The sequence below is a fragment of the Schistocerca serialis genome, chromosome 4 (genome assembly GCF_023864345.2).
Source record: "Schistocerca serialis cubense isolate TAMUIC-IGC-003099 chromosome 4, iqSchSeri2.2, whole genome shotgun sequence".
Taxonomy (NCBI): domain Eukaryota; kingdom Metazoa; phylum Arthropoda; class Insecta; order Orthoptera; family Acrididae; genus Schistocerca; species Schistocerca serialis.
In genome coordinates this window covers 776,838,705-776,850,871 of record NC_064641.1, presented here as the reverse complement: position 1 = coordinate 776,850,871, position 12,167 = coordinate 776,838,705, and the positions used below count along the sequence as shown (strand labels likewise).

Here is a 12,167-nt window from a genome sequence, read left to right as displayed (position 1 = left end):
AGTGTGCTGCTATGTAATAAACTAGGACAATGTAGACACACAGCTATGTTTGTATACATACTTCTTCATGTGGAAAGAATGACAGGTAATAAATTGGAGATACTGTTGGCAGTAGATCAGTTTAATATGGACTGACATTTCTAAGATATCATCAAAGGGAAAGATACCAACACGCATATAAGCTACTTGATCTGCAGTGAAGTACCATGTAGAAAGAAGTGGAGGGAAGTTGTCTTGACACAATGTCCACAGTGTACAGAAGTCATCAATGAATCTGAACCACATGAAGGGGTTTAAGACTTTTGAGGGTAAGGAAGAGCTGTTCTAAAAAGTCTATGAGGAGGTTAGCACTGGATTGTATGTACAGGCCTTGAAGGTTGAAATCCTTTCAGTCGAACCACAGCATGTAGGAGTTGAGAAATATGTAGGAGGTGGGTGTGGAAAGTTCCAGGTTGGGCCACGGGATTTAGACAAGCACTGGAGTTCATTATAGACTTAAGGAATGAAATCACTGTACCAAGACTCCTAGATGAGAATCTCAGACAGCTGGTACAGATTTTCTGGCAAGCAAACAGACATGCCTAGTATATTGCATAGTAGCCTTCATTTGTAAAGGAAATTTCTTTGTTATCATTGGAGAGAGACTAGGGGATAGAGGTGAGGTGGGTGAGGAAGTCCTCAGAAGTTATTAGTTCGTCTTTAAGTGGGAGTGGGGTATGATCACAGATAAAAAATGATACAAAATTGGTGTGACAAAATACAGTATGGTGATTTCTGGTCACTGAGATGGGTGACAATGATGTGTCCACAACAGGTAGCACATGAAGGAAACCACACAGGTGATTAATGACTACGTCAACATAGAGCTGCATTAAAAGAAAAATACATAATATATTAGAAAAGAAGCAGAATCACTTACTATGAGCCTGTTATCCTCAATGGTCATTATAATGTGAGTAGCAAGATCCAAAAAGTTATTATTCATAAGAAAGTTTACCACATCTTCCTCAACTGTCATATCCCAAAGAAGGCACAGCTCTTCTTCAAATTCACTTGTGAACTCTGTTATCTGAAGGATTAGAAAATAAAAATCATTTGTACCACCTACATCAAAGTAATTGATTATAATGAGAAAACTAGCGTGAACAATACCTGAGACAGCTTTATTAGTGTCTTTAGGACAGATCTCTCACTGTACATTGTGTTGCCAATTCGATCTCCCTTCATTTGCTGCAAGTCATTTTCAGCAGCACCATCAGCAATGAGAGTGTTTAATTCCATTTTATCTGTAAAAGAACAAACAAATGCAGTACCTAAAAGTAAGGTCTCTAGCAAAACCATAAGACTCCCACCTCCTTTCATGAGCAAACTTTGTGCATTCCATCAAAAATGTCATACTCATGTGCATAAGCTACAAGCACTGCACACTGGCTGGTACTCTTGCCAAAGAAAGAATCTGCAAATCAAAAAGGTGTGTTCTTTCCAAGGTATATTAGCAACACTTCATCTAACCTAAGCAGTTGAAAGTAGCAATTCTACAGCTGGACAGTAGTAACAGTAGTAATCCTTGTACCCATGTTAGAGATAAACAGCAACCCCAAAATAGATACAGATGCCATGCATAGGCAGTGCTTGGCACTGGTACAGAACACTAGGTGATACTCACTCCAAATCACATGGGCAAATCAGATGACTCCAATGTGTTCTTTTTAAGTGAGCCCGTTGGCTCCTCGAACAAGGAATGGTGCTGAACTTTAACTCTGCCTGCAACTCGTTTATGGATCTACAACTGTAACTTAGTTGCTTCCTGGCCTTTGCACTGTCTAGTGGAATTCCCTTTAACTTGTGTGCACATCAAGAGCACACAAACTCTGCATGCCCACAAACTCTATGGACAAACCAAGCTTGGATACATAGTCTCTTCCAAGGCAGCAGCAACTGGCTGAACAACAACAGCAGCAGCACCAGAAATTCAACAAACACCTCCTACATTGGTGGCAGCACAGTAGCCTCTGACAAAGCACAGAACATTTCTGATCTTGATGCTTTACTAGCCTATGGATTCCAAATCTTGGGTACTATTAATTTGACATCTCAGTCATTTTGTTTGAAATGCTGGATGCCTTGTGTTTGGCTGTGCCAATAACTACACAGTTCACACAATGATGAAATAGTTAGCCATCCCCAATTTTTTTTTTTTTTTTTTTTGTACACTTGGCCTATACCAATCACATTACATGGCAAAATCAAACTATACACCAACAGGCTTTAACAGCAGACCATCTGAATACTCACCTCTCCTACCAGTGGGCAACTTTACTGGTAGAAATCTGCTAACCTACTGGCAAACTAAGGGTCCAGCGAGATCTAGGTCCTCAGCGGACGCCAGAATCTCCACCTCATCCTCAGACACAGAGCTTGTAGGTAGTGATCGTGTGGGTGCCACCGCAGTGCCTCGGTTCTTGGGGGTCTTTTTCTTTTTAGGTTTTTATTGCTGCTCCTTACGTTTGTCCAGCGGGGAGGGCTTCACTGATTCAGTCTCAGAGACTGAGGAGTACCGTGAATCCCTACAACCAGCTACCTGTGGTTGCTTCAGCCACTGGCAGGTGTCAGCGAGTGGTGCTCTCTGCAGTTGACACACATGGGAGGTGGAGCACAGGGAGTATTGGGATGTGAAGGACGTCCACAATCCCAACAGGTGACACTGGAAGTACAGAGGGAAGACATATGGCCAAACCTCCAGCACTTAAAGCACCGCATCAGGGGAGGGATATATAGCTTTACGCCACAGTGGTAGACCATCACCTTGACCTTCTCGGGTAATGTGTCAACCTCGAAGGCCAAGATGAAAGCACCAGTAGCAACCTGATTATCCCTCGGACACCGGCGGACGTGCTGGGTGAAATGGACACTTAGCTGCTCTAAATTGGTGTGCAGCTCACTGTCAGACTGCAATAGAAGGTCCCTGTGAAATATGATACCCTGGACCATATTTGAGGTCTTATGAGGTGTGATGGAAACTGAAACATCCTGCAGCTTGTCACAGGCGAGTAGTGCCCATGACTGGGCAGAGGATGCTGTTTTGATCAAGACCGACCCTGATCGGTTTTTGGACAAGCCCTCCACCTCCCCAAACTTGTCCTCTAAATGCTCCACAAAAAACTGAGGTTTCATTGACAAGAAATATTCCCCATCAACTCTCGTACATATGAGGTACCGTGGTGCATAAGCTTCGCTGCCATCCTTCGCCTGGCGTTCCTCCCATGGTGTGGCTGGGTGGCGGGGGCGGGGGGGGGGAGGAGGGGGGGACGATTTGGGGGGGGGGACGATTTGGGGGGGGGGGCGATTTGAGGACATATTTCTTAGCATTGAAGTTAGACCTTGACCACTTAGAGACTGCTGGTGTTTGACCACCAGGAAGAGATGACGTACTACGCTTCATGACGTGTCATCCATCCTGATGCCACCCACTCCAACCAGGGACCCTCCTCACGGGTGCCACCCAGCCACAGCAAAGGCCACCTGGCAGGATGGCCATTGCTGGGAGTCCTAGGGTGACGCGCATCTATTCCTTGGCATAAGTGGGGAGTTAACGGCACAGGCGTCAGCAGAGCAATCCCTGTGTGATCAGGGGGCTACAACCAACAGGGTACACGATGGCCCCACCACAACGAAATGGCTACCGTGCTGGATATCAGGTGCAAACGAGCTAAGAAGTCCATTATTGTCGACAGCGCAGAAAGCGATACTGCACAGAAGTTGGAGGGAAATGTACCCAGGGGGGCGACCTCGCCCAACAGCTGGAGGATGAGAGGAAGTGCAGATCCATGTCAACGAAGGATGCGAGAGGTAATAGAACTGTACAGCACACTCTCCAGGAGGTGCCACTGAGTAATCATAGCCTGTTCTTTCATGTAGTTAACCTTTAACTAGCTTGTTTATTTATTTGATTTATTTATTTATTTATTTATTTGTGTGGTAGCCATATTAACTTCTCAATTAAAATAAAACCCGAGGCAAAATTTTTCCACCATTCCTAACATTCGCTTACCTAGGTAAAGTTTGGGATGCAGATGCATATCCAGAGTCTACTGAAGTGCATGGTGCACGAGTTTTTGTAGGGAAAACTAGCGTCCATGGTTCAGCGACAAATCTTGAGCCTTCTGAATGGCTCCCTGGAGCTAACATTTGGCTCAATTGAACTGGAGCTGTAATGTACACAGAGGTCATTTACATACAGCAATGGGGAAACCTAGGAGCTCACCGAGAGCATGTTGCCATTGATGGAGACTACAAAAAAGGTGACATCTATGATCTACCACTGGGGGAATTTGTTCTATCATACAGGTTGGTTTCTGGCGGATATTGTGACTTGAACATAAAACAGTCAGAGTGACAATCATGAACCATAGACCTTGCCCTTGGTGGGGAGGCTTCCGTGCCTCAGCAATACAGATAGCCGTACCGTAGGTGCAACCACAACGGAGGGGTATCTGTCGAGAGGCCAGACAAATGTATAGTTCCTGAAGAGGGGAAGCAGCCTTTTCAGTAGTTGCAGGGGCAACAGTCTGATGATTGACTGATCTGGCCTTGCAACACTAACCAAAACAGCCTTGCTGTGCTGGTGCTGCGAACGGCTGAAAGCAAGGGGAAACTACAGCCGTAATTTTTCCCGAGGGCATGCAGCTTTACTGTATGGATAAACGATGATGGCGTCCTCTTGGGTAAAATATTCCGGAGGTAAAATCGATCCCCATTCGGATCTCCGGGCGCGGACTACTCAAGAGGACATGGTTATGAGGAGAACGAAAACTGGCATTCTACAGATCGGACCGTGGAATGTGAGATCCTTTAATCGGGCAGGTAGGTTAGAAAATTTAAAAAGGGAAATGGATAGGTTAAAGTTAGATATAGTGGGAATTAGCGAAGTTCGGTGGCAGGAGGAGGATATTAGTGTTTAACATCCCGTCGACAACGAGGTCATTAGAGACGGAGCGCAAGCTCGTGTTAGGGAAGGATGGGGAAGGAAATCGGCCGTGCCCTTTCAAAGGAACCATCCCGGCATTTGCCTGAAGCGATTTAGGGAAATCACGGAAAACCTAAATCAGGATGGCCGGAGACGGGATTGAACTGTCGTCCTCCCGAATGCGAGTCCAGTGTGCTAACCACTGCGCCACCTCGCTCGGTGGTGGCAGGAGGAACAAGACTTTTAGTCAGGTGAATACAGGGTTATAAATACAAAATCAAATAGGGGTAATGCAGGAGTAGGTTTAATAATGGATAAAATAATAGGAGTTCGGGTAAGCTACTAGAAACAACATAGTGAACGCGTTATTGTGGCCAAGATAGACACGAAGCCCACATCCACGACAGTGGTACAAGTCTATATGCCAACTAGCTCTGCAGATGATGAAGAAATGTATGATGAGATAAAAGAAATTATTCAGATAGTGAAGGGAGACGAAAATTTAATAGTCATGGGTGACTGGAATTCGATAGTAGGAAAAGGAAGAAAAGGAAACGTAGTAGGTGAATATGGATTGGGGGTAAGAAATGAAAGAGGAATCCGCCTGGTAGAATTCTGCACACAGCACAACTTAATTATAGCTAACACTTGGTTCAAGAATCATAAAAGAAGGTTGTATATGTGGAAGAAGCCTGGAGATACTGACAGGTTTCAGATAGATTATATAATGGTAAGACAGAGATTTAGGAACCAGCATAACGGAACAATTGACAGGAATGGGGGAAAGAAATACAGTAGAAGAAGAATGAGTAGCTCTGAGGGATGAAGTAGTGAAGGCAGCAGAGGATCAAGTAAGTAAAAAGACGAGGGCTAGTAGAAATCCTTGGGTGACAGAAGAAATACTGAATTTAATTGATGAAAGGAGAAAATATAAAAATGCAGTAAATAAGGCAGGCAAAAAGGAATACAAACGTCTCAAAAATGAGATCGACAGGAAGTGCAAAATGGCTAAGCAGGCATGGCTAGAGGACAAATGTAAGGATGTAGAGGCTTATCTCACTAGGGGTAAGATAGGTACTGCCTACAGGAAAATTAAAGAGACCTTTGGAGAAAAGAGAACCACTTGTATGAATATCAAGAGCTCAGATGGAAACCCAGTTCTAAGCAAAGAAGGGAAAGCAGAAAGGTGGAAGGAGTATATAGAGGGACTATACAAGGGTGATGTACTTGAGGGCAATGTTATAGAAAGGGAAAAGAATGTAGATGAAGATGAAATGGGAGATAGGATACTGCATGAAGAGTTTGATAGAACACTAAAAGACCTAAAGTCGAAACAAAGCCCCGGGAGTAGACAACATTCCATTAGAACTACTGATGGCCTCAGGAGAGCCAGTCATGAGAAAACTCTACCATCTGGTCAGCAAAATGTATGATACAGGCGAAATACCCTCAGACTTCAAGAAGAATATAATAATTCCAATCCCAAAGAAAGCAGACGTTGACAGATGTGAAAATTACCGAACTATCAGTTTAATAAGTCACGGCTGCAAAATACTAACGCAAATTCTTTACAGACGAATGGAAAAACTGGTAGAAGCCGACCTCGGGGAAGATCAGTTTGGATTCCGTAGAAATGTTGGAACACGTGAGGCAATACTGACCCTACGACTTATCTTAGAAGCTAGATTAAGAAAAGGCAAACCTACGTTTCTAGCATTTGTAGACTTGGAGAAGGCTTTTGACAATGTTGACTGGAATACTCTCTTTCAAATTCTAAAGGTGGCAGGGGTAAAACACAGGGAGCGAAAGGCTATTTACAATTTGTACAGAAACCAGATGGCAGTTATAAGAGTCGAGGGGCATGAAAGGGAAGCAGTGGTTGGGAAGGGAGTGAGACAGGGTTGTAGCCTCTCCCCGATGTTATCCAATCTGTATATTGAGCAAGCAGTAAAAGAAACAAAAGAAAAATTCGGAGTAGGTATTAAAATCCATGGAAAAGAAATAAAAATTTAAGGTTTGCCGATGACATTGTAATTCTGTCAGAGACAGCAAAGGACTTGGAAGAGCAGTTGAACGGAATGGATAGTGTCTTGAAAAGAGGGTATAAGATGAACATCAACAAAAGCAAAACGAGGATAATGGAATGTAGTCGAATTAAGTCAGGCGATGCTGAGGGAATTAGATTAGGAAATGAGAAACTTAAAGTAGTAAAGGAGTTTTGCTATTTGGGGAGCAAAATAACTGATGATGGTCAAAGTAGAGAGGATATAAAATGTAGACTGGCAATGGGAAGGAAAGTGTTTCTGAAGAAGAGAAATTTGTTAACGTCGAGTATAGATTTAAGTGTCAGGAAGTATTTGTACAGAGTGTAGCCATGTATGGAAGTGAAACACGGACAATAAATAGTTTAGACAAGAAGAGAATAGAAGTTTTTGAAATGTGGTGCTACAGAAGAATGCTGAAGATTAGATGGGTAGATCACATAACTAATGAGGAGGTATTGAATAGAATTGGGGAGAAGAGGAGACTGTGGCACAACTTGACTAGAAGAAGGGATCAGTTGGTAGGACATGTTCTGAGACATCGAGGGATCACCAATTTAGTATTGGAGGGCAGCATGGAGGGTAAAAATCGTAGAGGGAGACCAAGAGATGAATACACTAAGCAAATTCAGAAGGATGTAGGCTGCAGTAGGTACTGGGAGATGAAGCAGCTTTCACAGGCTAGAGTAGCATGGAGAGCTGCACCAAACCAGTCTCAGGACTGAAGACCACAACATCAACAACAACAACAACGACAATCAGGATTGATACTTGAGGGACTCTATTCTCTAGTAAATATTGGTTACTGATGAACGCATTGATTTGAATGTGAAGCAGCTGGAGATATCCCAAGTTCTGGAGGAATGGTGGCAAGCAACCTCAGAATCCCCACATTTAGAGTGTATAAAGAATGTGGTAGTGTTACCTAGCATTATGCGTTACTTGCAAACAGAGGAACACAGCAATTCAGTGTGCATGCATCTGAATGTGTTTTGCATTTGAAGTATATAAGATGGTTAGCGATACGATGGAATTCTGTAAAGCCAAATAGATTATGGGGTAGATATCCTTTGGATTCAATGCACCACAGCTGTCATTCATCCACCACCTTTTCGAGCTGTTTATATATTCAATTCAAGAGAGAGCTCAGTCTGTAGTTGACAAGAATACAAAGATCTTTTCCTGGTTTTAATGTTGGGATAATGATAATCTCCCTACACTAGGGGAGAAATTGCTCTTCTGGCCAGAAGTGGTAACAGGTCTCAGAATGTTTCTTTTACTATCATTTCAGGGGTGTTTCAGCATTTGGTTATGGATTTTGTCGAGTCTTGATGATGTGTCTTCACATAGTGCCAGTGAATTATGCAGTTACCCTTAAATGAGTGTAAGGACATAAGATTGCAAGTGTTTTATACGAATTGGCAGACTCCATTATGCTCTTACAGGACAAAAACAAGGCATGGTAATTACTGAACACAGATACTTCAGTGAAATGTAACACAAAGTGTTCAGCCACGACAGAAGGGTCGGTGATAATGTCACCACTGATAAGGATGCTAGAAACTGTTGTTGAGAGCTGTTGGTCATAAGTGCTGCAAAGTTTATGCCATATTTGTGAAGATGGTGTATGAACTCTCAACGATAACATATAAAGTTCCCAAAATTCCTTTTATTCCCATTCTTATTAAACAGCGAGTTCTCATGGCACGGATTTCTGATGAAGCGGCTCTGAGGAGAGACGTATGTTGCTTCTGTGGCAAGTATGATCATTTCCATTGTTTTGCACTTGATACTGTCAACTCCTTTTGTTACTTAATTTCAAGCACTACTTGTGCACTAAAAACTGACCGATTAGATTTTCTGCTTGATCAATGCAATGGGCTTTCTCTCAATTAGAAGTTGAGAATGGAGAGAGTGACAGGAAACTGACAGCAGTTGCATAAATCATTACGGGTGTTCCTCTGGAATACAGGAGAGAGGACTCAGTTACAAATTTAGAGGTCTATAGCAGAGTATGTGCTACTGGCTGCACTGAAATAAGTTGGAGCTGCAGTACTGAATAGGCATAGATCATGCTATGTAATAAATTTATATATTATCTTCCTCTTCTATACATCTTTGTACTGCCACACAGTTGCTTTTCAGCATTAAAGTCAGCCAGTGACAAGAAGAGTGGGAGAAGTTTTTCCACTGAGCCACTATATCTTGGTATGTAATCTTCAGTTTGGTAAATAAGGCATTGTAGGTTGTTACCTTGTTTGTTATCTGACCACAGACTGCAACTGCTCTCAGCACAGCATTTTGGAACACTTACTCACTAAAGATATTGGATCATACCACAGTACAGATTCCCCTCAATGCTCTGTTGGCATTAGCATACTTCTTACTAAAATGCATTATAGTTTCTTGTGGACACATGGTTATTTTTTAAGAGCCTAGTTTCTTGTAATTCAGTGAAGATAAAAGGATAAGCAGTGATCAGTTGGTTGAGCTCAGCAACATGGAGGTAAAACCTGTTACAGTTCCACTGCAATAATACTATGCAAGAAGTTTTAGTTTAAGCTTTTGGAGAAGTGTTAATTGACATTTATGTTCCACCTGTGCAAGGGGCACCACACCTACAATCATAAACAGAGGATTTTCACATGGAACTGGAGGGGACAGTTCCACTGGTACAAGAGGTCAGAAGGTCAGGAGGAGTGGAGATATCTTCTGCCAGAGGCAGACAGGCAGTCAATCTCCCTGGGCATCTAGGACCTGCAGTAGAAAGGATTAGTTATTTTGTCACAATTGTGTAGTTTCATTACCTCTCCCTCAAAACTGGGGAGTATTGTTCTGGGCAGGGCACTTCTTAATGCTATGCCTTCAGCAGTTCCCACAGATATGAATGCTGGTGCAACAATAGAACATATGCCCCATACTGTTTGTTATGACAGCACTTAACTAAAACTGAAAGTAAATTCGGAAATGCTATAGTACATAATAGAACATCCAACTACTATCTTGGTGCATATTACATACTTACTAGTACATTTTACATCAACTATGAAAAGTGCAAGAGAACAGGCCACTATATAACTCTTATCAAAAGGAACAGTAGGTATGCCATTAAATTTAGAGAACTAGTAAGTTCTGAATTTTAAAATGTTCCATATTGTTTACTGCTACACTATCTGGATAACTGAAGCCTTCGATACTGTTTCATCAACTCAAACCACACTGTCACCTTCAACCTAAACTGGGCCTCATGCTACACTACAGATCAGCATGTCACAAGTAAACTGGGCCTCATGCTACACTACAGATCAGCATGTCACAAGAACTATATTCTGAATTCACATTTGTTGGCTTTCTCAACTCTCAACTGAACTGTCACCCTTCTGCCTAATCTGTTTTTCAAAATATGCTACAGATCAATTTCTCATCACACACTACCCACATTCCAAAAAATAGAATGTAAGTGTTCTGATCTCTTCCTATTAGCATACATATGACATCATATACACCACTATTATTTCATGGTATGAAGCCGATATTTGATATCAATAAGTTCAGTTAGCTCCCACAGTCAGCTAGCACACAATATGATTTAGTTGCATATGCCAAGCCAGATTTTTGGGAGGCTGATGGTTTAAGGAAGATAATATGGTCTCAAATGCACTATTAAAAGAGAGAGCCATTGTCATGGAACATTGTGTTAACCACATAGTATCATCATTGATTAAATCTGACTGTCCACTTTTTATAAATAATGCCATCTGCAACCAAACGTAGTCTACTGGCAGCTAAATCAAGCTGCAACTTTATAAAACTATGAGTGAATAACGTTTTAGAAACGATCAGACAAAATTCTGTGGAATTTAGAGCCCTATGTTTGAATAACTTCATCTATAAAGTGACATGACCTATGTTACAGATAGTTCAGTCTCAAATAGATATTGAGAAGCAAACCAATCGAAAGAGACAGTTGCCAATTTAAATATCAATTTCTGGCGATTTCCATGAAACTTGTGTGAAGGATTTAACGTATTGGGCACACAGTCGCAAAAAAAATGGCACGACGTTAATGATCGAAACTGTGAATCAAGATATTTAAGCCTTTTGTCCATCTTTCGCCTTCATCAGAAAAGCCGTATCTGTTGGATGAAATAATAAAGGTCAGGGTTTAGCGTCCAATAAAAAATTATGGTATCATCACTGATACATCATTTAGAAATAATCTTATAAATATCTGGATGTCCTACTATCTACCTCAAAATAATTTCCGATATTTCAAGCTGTACAGGTTTCCAAAAGTAAGGAAAACCCAGAGAAACATGTTTCGTAAATACTTTTTTATTCTTACGGACGACATGTTCTGTGATTTGGAACATAAGTTAACTATACAGAAGTTTCATACATTATACGTCGCACGCTGATTAGTTAAGTATGATATGAGACTAACCTACGTGAAACTAAAATTTGTGAATCAGACTCGTGTCGATATAGGGCGTCGTCGTCGTTTATGTATGAAGCGCAACAACGTCATCTCTCTAAAATCCCACAACACCGTACCAAAACGTTGCACCACATGCACCCTTCCAACAAAACGCGCTATAAACACAGCTGATACAGCACACTGTTTTGTTGCTGTTTGACAACAATATCTGTGATCTAGACACATGACCAAGGAGGTTGCACATGCCCAAGGAATTGCTGTAACTGTGTGTTCGTCAATGAGACAAGAATGCGGATCATGCGACGTCCATCGCTCGCTGCGTTAGACGTATTCTTCGACCTTAGGACATCCTAAAAGATGAACAATAATAGCGCACAAAATTGGAAGTGTTAGTCGTGGTTTTGTGGTAAGAAACGATCAGTTACGAAATCGAAAGAAGGTTGTTTGGTTTTTTCTGTATCCTCATCTATGCGTTCGTAGAAGGTTCTGGATCTTTATTATTCGTGTAATAGAAGTATGTTCTACAGTAGTCGATGTTACTTACATATAAGAGCGTGCGCCCTCAGGAAATATTCTTCTTCGATTTTGTGACTCCAGTTTAATAAAAACACGAAAACTCAAATTCCTGCTACTTACGAAAACATTTCGCTGTTTTTTTTCCAAATATGTCGCGATTTCAGATGGTATCGTTAGGCAAGAAACTAAGAGGACTGCTTAAACT

At 41.8% G+C, this 12,167-nt stretch overlaps 1 protein-coding gene across 1 annotated transcript in view; it reads right to left on the bottom strand.

The window, feature by feature from the left end:
• LOC126473338 (uncharacterized) overlaps positions 1-11,713 on the bottom strand; it is a 102,381-nt gene extending 90,668 nt beyond the window's left edge. Inside the window, exons 1-3 of the mRNA XM_050100332.1 lie at positions 11,453-11,713; positions 1,153-1,286; positions 920-1,069 (exon numbers count right to left, since the gene is read on the bottom strand). Of these exons, the coding sequence (XP_049956289.1) occupies positions 920-1,069; positions 1,153-1,281 (279 nt within the window). The 5' untranslated portion in view covers positions 1,282-1,286; positions 11,453-11,713. The remainder of the gene's footprint in view (positions 1-919; positions 1,070-1,152; positions 1,287-11,452) is intronic.
• Between the last annotated feature and the right edge of the window lie 454 nt (positions 11,714-12,167).